General features: G+C 38.9%; 1 protein-coding gene across 1 annotated transcript; it reads left to right on the top strand.

Moving 5' to 3' along the window:
- The first annotated feature begins 15587 nt into the window (after positions 1-15587).
- LOC107783983 (uncharacterized) lies at positions 15588-16367 on the top strand. Its single transcript, XM_016605022.2, has 2 exons — positions 15588-15899; positions 16041-16367. Exons 1-2 carry the CDS (start codon positions 15588-15590, stop codon positions 16365-16367), a joined length of 639 nt encoding a protein of 212 aa, XP_016460508.2.
- The last annotated feature ends 3300 nt before the right edge of the window (positions 16368-19667 follow it).

Raw genomic sequence — 19667 nt, 5'->3', positions numbered from 1 at the left:
GAGGCTCGATTGTTGGGTACCGATTTAGTACAAGATGCCTTGGATAAGGTCAAGATTATTCAGGATTGACTTCGCACAGCTCAGTCTAGGAAAAAGAGTTATGCCGACAGTAAAGTTCGTGATATTGCATTCATGGTTGGGCCCTATGTATATTGAAAGAATATTACTCCAGGTTTTACCTATGAAAGGTGTAATGAGGTTCGGAAAGAAGGGCAAGTTGAGCCCTAGGTATATTGGACCCTTTGAAATTCTTGAAAGGGTGGGTGAAGTAGCCTACAGGCTTGCATTACCACCTAGTTTATCAGCGGTTCATCCGGTATTCCATGTGTCTATGCTCCGAAAATATCATGGTAATCCGTCCCATATTTTAGATTTCAGCTCAGTCCAATTGGACAAAGATTTGACTTACGAGGAGGAGCCGGTGGCTATTCTAGCCCGGCAGGCCCGATAGTTAAGGTCTAAGAGTTATCCTTCTGTTTGAGTGCAATGGAGAGATCAGCCGGTAGAGGCATCTACATGGGAGTCCGAGTCGGACATACAGAGTAAATATCTACACTTATTCACCAGCTCAAGTACTTTATCTAACTTCGTTCGAGGACGAACGTTTGTTTTAGAGGTGGAGAATGTGATGACCCAAAATGTCATCTTTAAATTTAGTAATTAATTCTGTATTCTAAGACCTCGAAAAGCACTATTTATCATACCTCGACTTGCGTGCGCAGTCCGTAAAATTTTCCGAAAAGTTTTTATGTAAAAAATGGATTAAAATGGAAAGTTTTTATTGGCAATTTGATCGCGCGAGTAAGTTCGTATGATGTTTTAGGACTTGGGCGCATGTTTGGTTTGGAGCCCCGAGGGCTCGGGTGAGTTTCGGATAGGCTACAAGATGATTTCAGACTTAAAAAAATCTAGTTTGCTGCAGACTTCAGGCTTCTGGTGTGTTCTTCTTCGCTTTTCACGAAGGTACTCTCGCGAACGCGAAGAGCAAATTGGGCTGTCATGTTTTGTGCTTCTCGTTCATGATAGAGGGAACGCGTTCGCGAAGGATCGAGGTGCAAAGTTTCGCATTTGCAATCGAAGCCTCGCGTTCGCGAAGGGAAAGAGGCTGTCTAGGAAAATTTTCCTTCGCATTCGCGAAGGGCATCTCGCGTTCACGAAGGCCAAGCCAGGCAAGAATCGCGTTCGCGAGGTAGCCCTCGCGTTCGCGAAGAGTAAAATTGGACAGCACAAATTTGTGCTTCGCGAACGCGAGGCACTGACCGCGTTCGCGAAGGGTAAAAGTCCGAGAAACAGAACTTAAGTTCTAGAAAATGGGATTCGTCCCATTTTCAACCATTTTTCATTTCTGAGCTCGGGTAAGGCGATTCTTGGGCGATTTTCACGGAAAAATATTGGGGTAAGTGTTCCTTATCCTATATTGATTATATTTCATGATTCCATACTCCTTTATATCATGAATCCGTGAAATATTGGGAGAAACATTAGATTTTTATAAAATCTTCCAAAAACAAAAATTTAAGATTTGAAGGTCCATTTGACATTGGAATTGGATAAATTTTGTATGGTTGAACTAGTATGGGAACGGGTGTTCGGATTTCGTATGTTTTTATGAGATTCGATACGTGGGCCCCACTATCAATTTTTAAAGTGAATTTTGAATTTTTACCCGGAAAAATACTAAATTCATATGGAATTAATTCCTATGATTCGTATTGAGTATATCGAATTATTTGTGAATAGATTTGAAGCTTTTGGAGACAAATTTAAAAGGAAAAGTTTTGGTCGAGTAATTGATTGGAATTTGCAAAGCGAGGTAAGTGTCGTGGTTAACCTTGACTTGAGGGAATAGAACCCTTAAATTATTTGTTATGTGAAATGCATGTGAAAGACGTATAGGCGAGGTGACGAGCATCTGTACGTCATCAAATTAATTGTTTGCATAATTAGTTGAAAATCATAAATTGTTCTAAGACACGAATTAATTGTTATAATAATTGTTTCTCTCCTATTCTTTGTCAAATATTATTTCTTAAATTTCTGCAATAATCGTTACATGCTATTTGATTTAAGTGTCTTAACTGTTACTTAACATTTAGCATATTAAACATTAAACTGCCTAATTTCTCCCTGATTTCCATAATAAATTGCTATTTGTCATTGTCTGTTTCATAATTAAATCATAATTATTGTATGCTTGTTGTCTTAAAGATTTTATTTTAATTGTTGCATTTATTGGGGCAATTTCTTCTATGAGAATTGGCAAATGGATATAGTGGAGGAGCGGGTTGCACGCCACAACAGAATTGATTGAAATGAATATTGGGGGATCGGGTTGCACGCCGTAAGTCCGTATTATATTATTGGACTTGTTGGTATATTCGTATGGGGTCCCGAGTACCCCGAGAGTGATACGTAAAAGAAAGTATATATTAATATTGGGGGATCGGATTGCACGCCGCAATAGACTTATTTAAAAGTCAATATTGGGGGATCGGATTGCACGCCACAATAGACTTATTTAAAAGTCAATATTGGGGGATCGGATTGCATGCCGCATCAGACTTATTTAAAAGTCTATATATATATTTGATTAAAATCATTATATGAGAGGATTGAAAATGAATATATTGTGAGAGCGGTTTGCACGCTGCAACGGAAAATGGTTGAAATAATAATGGGTTATGACTACTGAGTTGGCTTCAATTATTATAAATGAGTTACCTGATTTATTTCTATTATTTGTTGTTGTTACTAATAATTGTGTACAGGTTAATGTAAGTGATCCACCTTAGCCTTGTCACTACTTCGTCGAGGTTAGGCTCAGCACTTACCAGTACATGGGGTCGGTTGTACTGATACTACACTCTGCACTTCTTGTGCAGCTTTCGGAGTTGGTCAGAGTGACGTACCATAGACTTGCTCGGATTGCAGCTACTCAGAGTAGACTAAAGGTATAACTGCACGACGTCCGCAGTTCTGAAGTCCCCGTCTACTTTACTTTAGTTATGCGTTTGCTTCCAGACAGCTTTAATTTATTCACACCTTTATTTGTATTATTCTAGAAGCTCGTGCACTTGTGACACCAATTCTGGGATAGTATTTAGACTTCATTATTTTTATGGATTATTCACTACATTTCAGACTTTACTTCCGCAAATTATTTCTTTGTTATTAATAAATTTAAAAATTATTTTAAAATGAATTATATTATTCTAACGTTGGCTTGCCTAGCAAGTGAAATGTTAGGCGCCATCACGGTCCTGAAGGTGGGAATTTCGGGTCGTGACAACTACGCCTCTGGATAACGTGGATGTACGATGATAGGTCCTCCACTAGTACCTGCCTCAGATCTTGCACTAAAAGTGCAGCAAGTGTAGCATGAGTAAGTAAACAACGTGTACCCAGTAAGTATCAAGCCTAATCTCGAAGTGGTAGAGACGAGATGGCCAACTTTGACAGTCACTAAGAGTCAATAATAATAAATAAAATAAAAATAGCAATATCTAGATCAACATGATTTATAGAATTTATAATGATTTTCTTTAACCAGCAGAAATAATTAAATTCTTTCAAATGCAACAATTCTCAATATATTAATTAAATTCCATCAATTTCAATAAATTTTCAATTTATCAATTAGCCTCATTTACAAGAATAACATAAATTCCTTAACAAACAGAGATAATTAATTCTTTAAATTTCAAAGATTTTTAATTTATCAATTAGCTTCACAAGCTACAATAAACTATCAAAGTATCGTGTAATTATTATTATTAGGCACGATTTCTGCCGAGGTCGTACGACCCGATCCACAGTGTCGTGTACACTGTCGAGGGACGTGCGGCGCGATCCATAGATGCATCTATCCTGCCGAGGCGTTTGGCCCGCTCTACAAGAAAGGAGGACATTTTTCTTATGTACCTCCGGAGGGAGAGTGTATTTATTATAAGATAAATTCGGGAGGATGAACAATTTCTTTTATCAATTAATTAATTTAACAAAAAATTAAACATATGAGATTTTAATCTTTTAATATTTTTACCTAACAATTCGCAATATATATATATATATATATATATATATATATATTAAACAAAGAATATAATTTGCATAAGTAATTCATGCTTTGAGTCCTAAACAACCCGAACTTTAGCATTAATAGTAGCTACCCACGGACTCTCGTCACCTCGTGCATACATAACCCCCACAATTAGCAACAATTATTACTTTAATTATCTATGGGGTAATTTCCCCCTTACAAGAGTAGAGAAGAGACTTATCTTGTCTCAAAGTCCACTTTCTGATTACCACGTCGCGTTAATTTCTCAATTCGATGCCGAAGCTATCCAAATATTATACAAAATAATTAATACATGTTTAATAATTCGAATATAGGCTATTAATTAAATTACCCTAACCAAAACAGTAAAATTCCTAAAATTTACCCCGGGCCCACGTGCCCGGATTCTGACAATATTCGGATGAAAACGTTACCCATAATCTCAAGAACTCAAATATATAATTTCTACCCAATTCCATACCCATTTTCCTGGTTAAAATCTCATTTTTATAAAAATCTAGGTTTTTCATCTAAACCTTTGATTTCTAAGATTTACTAGTTATAATCTACCCATAGTTTATGTATTTAACTCAAGGCGTGTAGAACTAACTTACCTCCAAATTGCTAGTTGAAATCTCCTCTCAAAAAGCTCTGAAATCGCCCAAACATGGAAGAAAAACGAACAAAAATGGACTGAGCTTCGTCCGTTTTAAGGTTCTTCCCAACAATGATTTCCGCACCTACGGGGGGCTACCGCACGTGTGTCTTTCGCACCTATGGAAAAGCCTCGCAGGTGCGAGATGTTTCCTCTTGGACTGGCTCCGCACCTACGCCCAAAGGACCGCACCTGCGTGTTCGCTTCTGCGCCCAAGTCCTTCACACCTGCGGAATTGTCCGCTTTTGCGAGCTACTGCCGCACTTGCGAGTGTCGCACCTGCGGCTGGCCAAGCGCATGTGTGATTCTAACAGTAGCTAGGAGCTTCAGCTTTGGCTCTGAATTCCAAAATTGGTCTGAGCCTCGTCCGGTTAACACTCGGGGACCCCGGGACCTCGCCCGAACATACCAACAGTTTTGAAATCATAAAACGGACTCGCTCGAACTCTCGGAACGTGTAAAAACAACATTAAATCTAAGAATCATACCCCAAACCAAATTGAATCAAACTTAAGAACTTCAAGTTCTTCAATTTTCTTTCAATACGCCAAAATGTACTTAAACTACTCGGAATGACACGAAATTTTGCGTGCAAATCTTAAATCACTATACGGAACTATTCCCAAACTTAGAATTCCAAACGAACTTCAATTACTCAAAAACCTACTCCAAACCAAATTTCAAGAACTTTAAACCTTCAAATAGTTAATTTTTACTATTAAGTGCCAAAACGCTCCCGGGTTATCCAAAACCCGATTCGAACATACGCCCAAGTCCGAAATAATCATACGAACATATTAGAACCGTCAAATCCCGATTCCGGGGTCGTTTTCTTAAAATGTTGACCGAAGTCAAACTTGGCCTTTTAAGGCTAACTTAAGGAACCAAGTGTTCCGATTTCAACCCAAACACTTCCAAATCCCGAACCAACCATCCTCATAAGTCATAAATCATTAAAAGCACATGCGGAGAGTTTTTATTTTAGGGAACGGGGTTCTAAAAGTTAAAATGACCGGTTGGGTCATTACATTCTCCACCTCTTAAACAAACGTTCGTCCTCGAACGGATTTAGAATTATACCTGAAGTGTTGAATAAGTGTGGATATCTGCTCTGCATGTTTTTCTCGGCCTCCCAAGTCGCTTCCTCGACTGGTTGGCCCCTTCACTAGACTTTTACTGTAGAAATCCTCTTGGACCTCAACTGGCGAACCTGTTTATCAACTATGGCAACTAGTTCTTCTTCATAGCCCAAACTATTATCTAGTTGAACTGTGGTGAAGTCTAGCACATGTGATAGGTCGGCATGATACTTCCAGAGCATAGATACATGGAAAATCGGATGAACTCTCGATAGACTGGGAGGCAATGCAAGCTCATAAGCAACCTCCCCAACTCGTCTCTACACCTCAAATGGACCTATAAACCTTGCGCTCAACTTGCTCTTCTTTCCGAATCTCATGATTCCCTTCATCGGCGAAACCTTCAAGAGAACTTTTTCACCTATCATAAAGGATAAATCACGTGCTTTCTGATCTGCGTAACTCTTCTGTCTGGAATGCACTGTACGAAGTCGCTCCTGAATCAACTTTACATTTTTCAAGGCATCCTTCACCAAATCAGTACCATATAACTTAGCTTCACCAGGCTCAAACCACCCGATGGGCGAATGACATTGCCGACCATATAAAGCCTCAAATGGAGCCATCTCAATGCTGGATTGGTAAATGTTATTATAAGCAAACTTGGCCAAAGGCAAGAAATGATCCCACTGACCTCCGAAGTCAATCACACATGCGCTGAGCATATCCTCCAAAATCTGAATTGTCCGCTCTGACTGCCCGTCGGTCTGCGGATGAAAGGCTATGCTGAGCTCTACACGGTTCCCCAACTCACTCTGTACTGCTCTACAGAAATGTGAAGTAAATTGTGGGCCTATATCTGATATAATAGAAATTGGCACACCGTGCAACCGAACTATCTCTGGAATATATATATGGGCCAACCTCTCTGAAGTATATGTAGTCATAACAAGAATAAAGTGTGTCGACTTGGTCAACCTGTCGACAATGACCCAAACCGTATCAAACTTCCGCAAGGTCCGCGACAACCCAACTACAAAGTCCATAGTGATGCGTTCCCATTTCCACTCCGGTATAGTCATCTACTGAAGTAGGCCACCTGGCCTCTGGTGCTTATATTTAACCTGCTGGCAATTTAGACACCTAGGTACATACTCCACTATGTCCTTTTTCATTTGTCGCCACCAATAATGTTGCCTCAGGTCACGATACATCTTCGTGGCACCTGAATGAATAGAATACAGAGAACTGTGTGCCTCCTCTAGGATCTTTTTCCTCAGTCCATCCACATTAGGAACACATAGACGATACTGGAGTCACAGCACCCCATCCACTCCAATAGTAACTTCCTTGGCACTACCCCATAGTACCGTTTCTCGAAGAATCATTAGGTGTGGATCATTATACTGGCGAGCCTTGATCTGCTCAAATAGTGAAGACTGAGCTACAACACATGCAAGTACTCGGCTGGGTTCTGAAATATCCAGTCGCACAAGTCTGTTGGCCAAGGACTAAATATCCAAAGCTAATGGCCTCTCCTCTGCTGAAATGAAAGCCAAACTACCCATACTCTCCGCCTTTCTACTCAAGGCGTCTACAACCACATTTGCTTTGCCCGAATGATACAGGATAGTAATATCATAATCTTTCAGTAATTTGAGCCATCTGTGCTACCTCAAATTTAGGTCCCTCTTCTTGAACAAATGGTGCAAACTGCGATGATCAGTGTAAACTTCACAAGACACCCCATAAAGATAATGCCTTCAAATCTTAAGAGCGTGAACAATTCCAGCTAACTCCAAATCATGTACCGGATAATTCTTCTCGTGGGGCTTCAGCTGACGTGAAGCATATGCAATAACTCACCCTTCTTGCATTAATACACAACCCAAGCCAACGCGTGAAGCATCATAATACACTATATACATCCCCGAACCGGAAGGCAACACTAACATTGGTGTTGTAGTCAATGTTGTCTTGATCTTCTGAAAGCTCACCTCACAATCATCAGACCATCGGAACGGAGCACCCTTCTGGGTTAATTTGGTCAAAGGTGATGCAATAGATGAAAAACCCTCCACGAATCGACGATAATAACCTGTTAAACCTAGAAAACTCTTGATCTCAATCACTGAAGTGGGACGATGCCGATTCTGAACTGCCTCAATCTTTTTGGGATCAACCTTAATACCCTCGCCCGATATCATATGCCCCCAAAATGCTACATATTCTAGCCAGAACTCATATTTGGAGAACTTAGCATATAGCTTTTGTTCCCGCAATGTCTGAAGCACTACTCTCATATATTCTGCTCGTGCTCCTCCTTACTGCGTGAGTAGAGCAAAATGTCATCAATGAAGATAATGACAAACGAATCAATATATGGCTTGAATACCCTGTTCATAGCCAAAGGTAACAGTCTTGGCATGACAATCTAGAATAGCATGATATGGAGATAACCAGTCCATGCCCAGAATAATTTCAAAGTCAGTCATCTCAAACTGTAGAAGATCTGCTCTAGTTTCATAACCACAGAATGTAATAATACAGGACCGGTAGATCCGGTTCACAATAACAGAATCGCCCACAGGAGTGGATAAATAAACAGGAGTACTCAAGGACTCACAAGAAATACCCAGGAATGGAGAAAATTGAGATGACGCATATGAGTAAGTAGATCCTGGATCAAATAATACTGAGGCATCTTTGCCGCAAATAAAAATAATACTTGTAATCACGGCATCTGAGGCCTCTGCATCTGGTCTGGCCGAAAAAGCATAGAACCGAGCTGGAGTGCCAACTGGCTGGCCTCCGCCTGGCTGACCTCTACCTCTAGGATGCCCCCTACCCACCTGTCCTCCACCTCTTGGTGGTCGGACAACTGGTGGAGCTACTGGTCCGGTAATCATAGGCTGTTGACCCTGTTGCACTAGTTTACCCCGAAGCCTGGGGCAGAATCTCCGTATGTGACTGGGATCCCCGTACTCGTAACAACTCTTTGGTGAGATGGGTTGTTGACTAAGAGTTTGGCCCTTGGGAACTGAATACCCACTGGGAGGACCCTTAATAGCTGGTGGGCGATAAGAACTCTCGGGTATAGCACTAAGATAGGGTCGCACTGGAGAACCTCGAGGAGGCGGTGGTGCTGGATATGGGGGCCTGCTGGACTGCCCTCTCACGAACTGACCTCTACCCCTAGATGGAGCACATCTGAACTCTCCAAAATACCTGAACCGTTTATCTCTCATAACCTGCTCTTGGCTCCGCTGACATGCACCCTCAATCATGTGGGCTATCTCCACGACTAGCTCATAAGAAGTTCCTATCTCAACCTCTCAAGCCATAGTGGCCCGAATGCCAGTATGTAAACTCCCAACAAACCTCCGCACTCTCTCCGCCTCAGTAGGGAGTATCATAAGTGCATGGCGAGATAACTCAGAAAACCTCGCCTCATAATCGGTCACTGACATCTGAACCTGCTGGAGCTGCTCAAACTGAAACCTCAACTCTTCCCTCTGAGAGGGTGGAATATACCTGTCCAGGAAAATATGGGTGAATCTGTCCCAAGTCATAGGAAGAGAATCTGCTAGTCTGCTAAGAACATAAGACTGCCACCATCTACGGGCTCTGCCCTCTAGCTGAAAAGTAGCAAAGTCTACCCCAAGAGACTCCAATATCCTCATGTTGTACAGTCTATCCTTGCACCGATCAATGAAATCCTGGGGATCCTCATGTCACTCATCCCCAAAGATAGGAGGATGAAGTCTAGTCCATTTGTCCAATAGTTTATGCGGATCGGCGGCTACAGATGGCCTGGGCGCAGGTGTAGCTGCTGCCACTGGCTGGGCTTTACCCATGGGTAGTGCACCCTGAGTCTGATATACAGCAGCTGCCTGCCCATGAGCTTGCGCGGTCGGAGTCTGTGCTCCCCCTCCCGCCTGAGATGTGGCTGGGTCTGCCGAAAATAAACCGGTCTGAGTCATATTGTCCATGAACCGCAGCATACGACCCATGACATACTGACATTCCGGTGCAGATGTGAAATCCACCGAAGCTGGCTCTGCCACAGGCACCTTACCCTGTTCCTCAATAATGGGATTCTCTGCTGGACCCACTGGCGGCATAACTGGAATAGTTCTGGGATGTCCTCGCCCCTACCACGAGCTGGAGCCCTCCCTCGGCCTCTATCTCGGCTTCTAGCAACTGGGGGAGAAGCTCTTTCCTGGTCTGGAACCTCATTAGAGCGCGTTCTCACCATATGTGAGAGAATAAGAGAAGGATATTTAGTACTACATCAATTGCATGATGGAATATGAAGAAAGGTAGTTTCCTAACACCCTATAGCCTCTCGAAGATAAGTACAGACGTCTCCGTACCAATCCGCAAGACTCTATTAGGTCTGCTCATAACTTGTGAGGCCTACGTGAACCTAGTGCTCTGATACCATGTTGTCACGACCCAATTTGAGCTATAGGTCGTAAAGGCATCCAACACTATAGCTAGGCATCCAACACTCTAGCTAGGCAAGCCAACAATTAAATTAAACATATATCAATTATTTTCAGAATAATTTTCTAAGTAATTTTATTCTTTTACTAGCAATATTAAAGAGAATATAAAAGATACCGATTAGTTTAAATTCAAGAAAATAATACCTATTCCAAATTCTATCAATGTGTGTGCCAAGACCTGGTGTCACAAGTGTATGAGCATCTAGTAGATTATACAAAACCCCAAATATTGTCTGAAATAAAAATAGACAGAATGAAAATATAAGAAGAGGCACTGGTAGCTACAGAAAGGCCCAGCAAGGCAGCTCACCACTACGCCTCTGGATAATGTGGATGTACGATGATTGGTCATCCACTAGTACCTGCCTCAAATCCTACACAAAAAGTACATCAAGTGTAGCATGAGTACGTAAACAACGTGTACCTAGTAAGTATCAAGCCTAATCTTGAAGTGGTAGAGACGAGATGGCCGACTTTGACACTCACTAAGAGTCAATAATAATAAATAAAATAAAAATAGCAATATCTAGATCAACATGATTTATAGAATTTACAATAATTTTCATTAACCAGCATAAATAATTAAATTCCTTCAAATGCAACAATTATCAATATATTAATTAAATTCCTTCAATTCCAATAAATTTCCAATTTATCAATTAGCCTCATTTATAGGAATAACAATAATTCCTTAACAAACACAGATAATTAATTCTTTAAATTTTAAAGATTTGCAATTTATCAATTAGCTTCACAAGTTGCAATAAACTATCGAAGTACCGTGTAATTATTATTATTAGGCATGATTTCTGCTGAGGTCGTACGACCCGATCCAGAGTGTCGTGTACACTGTCGAGGGACGTGCAGCGAGATCCATAGAAGCATCTATCGTGCCAAGGCGTTCGGCCCGCTCCACAAGAAAGGAGGACATATTTCTTATGTACCTCCAGAAGGAGAGTGTATTTATTATAAGATAAATTCGGGAGGATGAAAAATTTCTTTTAACAATTAATTAATTTAACAGAAAATTAAACATATGAGATTTTCATCTTTTAATATTTTTCTAACAATATATATATATATATATATATATATATATATATATATATATATATATATATATATATATATATATATATATATATAAAATTTGCACAAGTAATTCATGCTTTGAGTCCTAAACTACCCGGACTTTAGCATTAATAGTAGCTACGCAGGGACTCTCGTCACCTCGTACGTACGTAGCCCCCACAATTGGCAACAATTATTACTTTAATTACCTATGGGGTAATTTTCCCCTCACAAGATTAGATAAGAGACTTACCTTGTCTCAAAGTCCACTTTCCGATTACCACATCGCGTTAATTTCTCAATTCGATGCCGAAAAATCCAAAGCTATCAAAATATTATACAAAATAATTAATACATGTTCAATAATTCGAATTTAGGCTATTAATTAAATTACCCTAACCAAAATAGTAAAATTCCTAAAATTCATCCCGGGCCCACGTGCCCGGATTCTGGAAATTTTTGGATGAAAACGGTACCCATAATCTCAAGAACTCAAATATATAATTTCTACCCAATTCCATACCCATTTTCGTGGTTAAAATCTCGTTTTTATAAAAATCTAGTTTATTCATCTAAACCTTTGATTTCTAAGATTTACTAGTTATAATCTACCCATAATCTATGTATTTAACTCAAGGTGTGTAGAATTAACTTACCTCCAAATTGCTAATTGAAATCTCCTCTCAAAAAGCTCTGAAATCGCCCAAACATGGAAGAAAAACGAACAAAAATGGACTGAGCTTCGTCCGTTTTAAGGTTCTACCCAACAGTGATTTCCGCACATGCGACTTTCGCACATGCGGAAAAGCCTCGCAGGTGCGAGATTTTTCCTCTTGGACTGGCTCCGCACCTGCGCCCAAAGGAATGCACCTGCGCGTCCGCTTCTACGCCCAAGTCCTTCACACGTGCGGAATTGTTCGCTTCTACGAGCTACTGCTGCACCTGCTGCTGGCCAAGCGCAGGTGCGATTCTGACAGTAGCTGGGAGCTTCAGCTTTGGCTCTAAATTCTAAAATTGGTCCGAGCCTCATCCGGTTAACACTCGGGGGCCCCGGGACCCCGTTCGAATATACCAACAGGTTTGAAATCATAAAACGGACTCGCTCGAACTCTCGAAACATGTAAAACAACATTAAATCTAAGAATCATACCCCAAACCAAATTGAATCAAACTTATGAACTTCGAGTTCTTCAATTTACTTCCAATACGCCGAAACGTACTTAAAATACCCGGAATGATACGAAATTTTGCGTGCAAGTCCTAAATCACTATACAGAACTATCCCCAAACTCGGAATTCGAAACAGACTTCAATTACTCAAAAACCTACTCCAAACCAAATTTAAAGAACTTTAAACCTTCAAATAGTTGAGTTTTACTATTAAGCGCTAAAATACTCCCGGGTTATCCAAAACTCGATTCGAACATACGCTCAAGTCCGAAATTATCATACGAACCTATTGGAACCGTCAAATCCCGATTTCGGGGTCGTTTTCTCAAAATGTTGACCAAAGTCAAACTTGGCCTTTTAAGGCTAACTTAAGGAATCAAGTGTTCCGATTTTAACCCAAACACCTCCAAATCCTGAACCAACCATCCCCGCAAGTCATAAATCATTAAAAGCACATACGTAGAGTTTTTATTTTAGGGAAAGGGATTCTAAAAGTTAAAATGACCGATTGGGTCATTACACCTATATGTTATCAAATCATTTAATCACAAAACTATGATAAATAAATATATAAATATTGAGATGTGATTAAGCATTTGTTTTGTACATATATGTATATATCTCGAATTTTTCTGTGACATTATTACCAATCTCACAACCCAACTCAAAAAGGGTTAATAGCTTGACTCAACTAATTTTAAAATATTAAGACACGTGTTGTAGCTGAATAAAATTATCGAGTTCTCTATTGGGCGTTTTTCATTCCTATACACTATATGAAACTTTATTACCAAAAATGTCCATATTTACTTAATTACCTGGACTAAACATGTTTTGTCTACAAATTATATACATTCATTTAAACTAGAATCCTTTCTGCATTAGCTTTCCTTTTTTAGAGGGGGAATTTTGGGATCGCGTAGGATTCTTCCGAGAATTTTGCGACGCAATCATCGCAATTGAATTAAGCCTACTATTACGCCAATTTTCTCAGTTTATCATCGTCGATACTCTGGTTTTCTGTGTCTCCTCTGGTTTCACAACCATAAGGGAAGGTTTTGGAAAAAACATTGCAAACAATTATCTACAATTGTATTGAATTCCGTGACATAATGTCAAAAATAGCTATTATGCTTCAGCTAAATGGTAATTGGGATAGCTTTGGGAGATACAATAATTTTAATGTTGACAGAATTATAGTCAGCGGTGATTCAAATTATAGTCAATTGAATTCTGCAATCGCAGAGTATCTAATGATCGATACATCAGAAAAAAATCATCGAAATCAAATACATTGTCAATGAACATTGTCCTCCAACGAAAATTCAGAATGATATGGGAGTTCGAGTATACATGGAGACGAAAAAGGAAAACAAAAGGTTAGGAATGTATCCACTATGTATAACAGTGCGTGATTTCGATTTGGAATACAGTATCTCTAATTCGAACACAATTGCAGGTTTGCTCTGTTATTTCAGTGGTGATATTTTTTTTATATTTCATGTGTTCTACAATTTTTCTACAATATAGCTACAAAAATACTACATAACAAGTGTAGTTCAACTGTTATTGAATTTCACGTGTTCTATAATTTTACTACAAACTATCTACAATGTATGTCTAAACTGTAGTTAACTTTAATTGAGTGCAGGTTCATCTGGAATATTGAAGTTGATTGATATGCAAACATCTCCCGCGATAGTGGAATATGAAAGTATCATCATAACAGAAAATATGTCAAATGTTATTGAAGTAGGCCAAGTCTACAAAGACAAACAAATAATTGCCAGTGCAATGAAGCACTATTCTGTCATGAACAAGTTCTAATTTAGGGTGAAAAGGTCTAGCGCAAGAAGATAGGAACAATTCAATTGTCAACTTCATATTTTTGTTTAATTTGTAGTTTCTTTGTATTTTTTTTTTGTATAGTTTGTAATATCATTGTATACAAATTGTATATAGTTTGTAGTTTTTTTGTATATAAATTGTTAAATATAAGATTTTTATGCTTAAACAACCCTATTATTTTGTAGCTACATTTTTCATAATATTCTTTAAATTGTTTTTATTCTGGTAGCTACTGCCTGGTATGTGTTGGGGACAATTGTACATGGCACTTCAAGTCCACCATCATAAATGATTCAGCATTGTTCAAGGTTCAAAAATTCAACAGCTTGTACACATGCTCTTTGATGGACAATACATACATACAACGCCAAACCTACTGCCACGGTAGTTGGTAGCATGGTTATACCAAAATATGCGGATCTTGAGATAATTTACACACCAAAAGACATACAAACTGATATGTTGTCGGAACACGGTGTGAACTTAACATACATGCAAGTTGGAGAGCAAATGAAAAGGCTTTGAAATTTTTGAGAGGTCATCCTGCTAATTCCTACAGTCGCTTGCCAAGTTATTTGTATATTCTGGAGAAGACTTATTCGGGTTCGGTAGTTAAATTGCAGAAGACTGACGATGACTATTTCTTGTACGTATTTGTTGCACTTAGTACGTCCATCAAGGGTTGGGAGTATTGTAGGCCAGTTATAGTAGTTGATGAGACCTTCTTGAAGTAGGCATATAGGGGAATAATGTTAACAGCTAGCACAATGGATGTTGCAGGTATTGTAGATTAATTGTAGAAATATTATTGTAAATTTGTTTTTTAGTATGTATTTTTTTTTCATCTCCAATTTTTTTTTATGGAAATTAAATTTCTTTTTGCCACCTGTGATAAGTAGCATATTACCACTGGCATACGTGTTGTTGATTCAGAAAATGACGCATCATGGAAGTGATTTTTTGAGCAATTCAAATATGCGTATGGTGAAAGCCCAAATATGTGTGTTGTTTTGGATCAGAATGAGAGTATCTTAAAGCCAACATCTATTGTTTATACCGACATGCCACATTATGCTTGTATGTGACATATTTGGACAAATATAAGGTCAAAGTTCAAGAAGGGTCATCTAAAGTTAAGCGAATTGTACTTTGCCACGGCACGATCATACACGCTTGATGAATTTAATGAAAGAATGTCAAAGATTGAAGAGATCGACATGCGTGTTAAAGCATACCTATACGATATTGGCTATCACAGATGGTCTCGGGTACATGCTACGGTGAACAGAACGTGGACGATGACATCAAACATTGCAAAGTCATTGAATGCGGTAACAAAAGATGCAAGAGAGCTGCCCATAGTAGAACTATTAGAGTACATGAGGACTCTTCTTGAACGTTGGACTAATGAAAAGTTATTGAAAGCAAAGGGTACATTCACATACCTTGGAAAAACATACAACAAAGAGTTGGAGGACAACGGGACATTATCGCAGAAGATGAGAGTAAGCTATAGCCAGTAACATCAAATCAATGATTCCATCAAACTAAAAATATACTGTTAATTGTAGATAAAATATTGTATAATTATAGTTATTTTGTATATGTTTCAGACAACTTGTTGTGTGTTTGTAATGAAATTGTAGGTGAGGGCTTCAATAGATCACATCCATACAGTGACAGATGGTGTGAAGCGCTTTAGTGTTTGTCTTCAAAATAAGAGATGTAGTTGTGGACAATCCCAACTTGATGAACTTCCTTGTGCACATGCTTTGGCGGATTTGAGGCACACGAATGAGTCTTATGAAAACTATTGTTCTCCTTATTACACAAGGGAGAGCCTTTTGCATACTTATGAAATACCAGTAGACCTGCTGCCTAACGAAACCAAATGGAATGTGCCACAACATATAGCTAAAGAAGTTGTAATGCCACTTACTGGGAAAAGACAGCCAGGAAGACCTCAAAAATAAAGAGACAAACCATATGAGGAAGTAAATGCAAAGAAGTACAAGGTTTCATGTGGCAACTGCGGACTAGAAGGGCATAACAAAAGATCTTGTAAGAATGCTCCCAAGAGGAAATAAAATTTGATAAAGTCACAAGATTTTTTGATAAATTGTGTTGAGGTGTTCTGGAGAATTATAGTTGAGGTGTAATTGTGTTGATAAATTGAATAAAGACTGTCTCCTATAATGAAATGTTTTCAGCTCTTAATGCAATTGGTTTGTATTTGTTTTGTTTAATTACTGAGTGTATTCATTTCAGCCTTTCATAACTTGATTGGATTATGTATTTTTTATATGTATAATACATAATTGTAGTTAAGTTGTAAAGAAATTATATGTTAACAATAACGATATCAAGTACTAACAACTTTCGACCAAAATAAACAACATATGTTTCTTATTCTAAGTAGTAGTATCCTGGATAAAATAACAAAACATAGGGTAAAACAATTGTAGCACAAATCTGCTACAAATAAACTTCAACTGACTTGTTCTTAGATAACAATTTGTCTACAACTTTACTACAAAACGGCTACAACTAAACAATTTAACTACAGTTTTTCTACAGAAAAGGGCAACTAATTCTTCTTCTTCTGGACTTGTGTTCTCTCGTTCACAGCTGGTGCACCTTGTCTTCTTCCTAATATGCCAGTCACCTCGCTCTCACTAATTGCACCCGTATCTTACTTCTTCCTAGCGTAATCCCAAAGTAGCGCTCCATAGCGTCTACGATGTTGATCAATATCAGAAAGATCTTCCTTTGAAACTGCTAGCTCTCCAATGCTGACATATTCTGCAAATGCAGCCACGTATACACCACAGTCACTGCAAAAAAAAATTAGGGGAAAATATTTAGCATTCATTGTAAAATAAAATCTGTTAAATAGATAGAAGGAAGAATAGTTTTTTCATATATGTTACGGCCCAAAATCCCACAACAGGCATCGTGATGGCACCTAGTCTCTAAGACTAGGTAAGCTGATTTCAATTACATTTTGAAGCCATTTTTTTTAATTAAATAATAATCAAAACTAACAGCGGAACAAATATGAATATAAAATCTCCCAAGACTGGTAGTACCGAGTCACGAACTCTAACTGAATACATGAAATGGTCACAAACACTGAATATACAATATTGATGGATTACAAATTAACAGTACAATGAAATAAAAAAGACTCCAAGGGACTGCGACGACCAAGCAGCTCTACCTTGAATCTTTACGATCCCTCTTTAACTCTGCTCAAGTCCGATATCTCCAATACCTGGCTCTGCACAAAAATATGCAAAAGTGTAATATGAGTACACCACGGTCGGTACCCAGTAAGTATCAAGACTAGCCTCAGTGGAGTAGATACGAGGTATAGTCAAGACACTCACTAGTCTAATAACCTGTACAATATAATATACAAAATAATAGGAAAGAGATACCAATACGGGCAGGATAAAACAACTAGTGATATACACAGCACGACAACAAGAATACCATAAATATTACTCAACAATTAATAAATACATGTACGCCCAATTAATTCAAGTTTTTCAAATAATTATCCTTTACATATAATTCTTCTAAATAACTCTCTTTCAAGTATAGTTTTCTCAAATAATTATCTTTCAAATATAAATTCTTTCATATAATACTTTCTAAATAAAAATCCCTCCAAATAAATATTTTGAATATAATTCTTTCAAATTAAGAAGTCACCATGTGACACCTCAAATCATAATCATAAAATATATGGGTCTCAGCCCATTTTCATATTTTTCGTAAACATGGGTCTCAGTCCATTTTTCATATTTCCACGGCATCTCGTACCCATAATTAAATCATCATATTTTTCCGGCGCCTCGTGCCCTCATTTCATATCACAACTGCACAGACAATTCACGTGCCAAATATCATTATCAATGCATATAAGATCCACACGATCAATTTATTTCCGATAAAGTAAGTTTAAAATTTTTAAATCAAGTAAGAAAAGTCAACAAAGAAATGAATTTATTTTAGAAATCATTTGCGTAACGACCCAACCGGTCATTTGCTTCCTAGAACCCCGTTCCCCTAAATAAGACTTTTTGTACATGCTTTTACTGATTTATGATTTGCGGGGACGGTTGGTTCGAGATTTGGAAGAGTTTGGGTTGAAATCGGAACACGTGGTTCCTTAAAGTTGGCTTGAAAGGCCAAGTTTAACTTCGGTAAATATTTTGATCAAACAACCTTGGAATCGGAATTTGATGATTCCAATAGGTTTGTATGATGATTTCGGGCTTGGGCGTATGTTCGTATCGGGTTTTGGATGACCCGGGAGCGTTTTGGCGCCCAATAGTGAAAGTTGATTCTTGAAGGTTTTAGAAGTTGTTTAAAATTTGGTTTGGAGCGGGTTTTAGTGATATCGAGGTTCAAACGGAATTCTGAGACTGGGAATAGTTCCATAGTGTCATTTAAGACTTGTACACAAAATTTGGTATCATTCCGAGTAGTATAAGTACGTTTTGGCGCATTGAAAGTCAATTGAAGAACTTGAAGTTCTTAAGTTTGATTCAATTGGTTTTAGGGTGTGATTCTTAGTTTTAATGTTGTTTTGGGTGTTCCGAGAGTTCGAGCGAGTCCGTTTTCTGATTACAAACTTGTTGGTATGTTCGGACGGGGCCCCGAGTGTCAATCGAACGAGGCTCAAACCAAGTTGGAATTTGGAAGCCAAAGCTGAAGCTCCAGCTGCTGTCATAATTGCACCTGCGCTTGGTCAGCCGCCGGTTCGAGCTTGTAGGTGCGAGCCCATGATCACAGATGCGTCCCAGCATAGGCTTCCCCGCCATCGCACAAGCGGAAGAAGGACCACACCTGCGAAAGCGCAGGTGAGAAGGCAGGCATCGCAGTAGCGGACAGTGTCGCAGATGCGCGTCATTTGTCGCTGATGCATGGCCGCAGGTGCGATCACCTGGGTGTAGAAGTAAGATGAGGCAGACTGGCTTTGGTTCGCACCTGCGTGAGTTGTCCGCAGAAACGGAGCCGCAGGTGCGCCAATTTAACCGCATGTACGGAAGTCGCTGAAGGGCAGTGTGTTTTAAATCGGACTTTGAGCGCTTTTGCTCACTTCTTACTCTTCTTGGGGAGATTTTGGAGCTGGTTAGAGAGGGGATTTCCATTAACTAGTTGAGGTAAGTAATTCCTAACAAATGTGAATTAAATACATGATTTATAGGTAGGTTATAACATGTAAATTAGTGAAAATTGCGGGCTTAGATAAAAACCTAGAT

This window comes from Nicotiana tabacum, chromosome 2, assembly GCF_000715075.1.
Source record: "Nicotiana tabacum cultivar K326 chromosome 2, ASM71507v2, whole genome shotgun sequence".
Taxonomy (NCBI): domain Eukaryota; kingdom Viridiplantae; phylum Streptophyta; class Magnoliopsida; order Solanales; family Solanaceae; genus Nicotiana; species Nicotiana tabacum.
The sequence above is the reverse complement of the archived record's forward strand: the minus strand, read 5'-3'. Positions and strand labels throughout refer to the sequence as shown.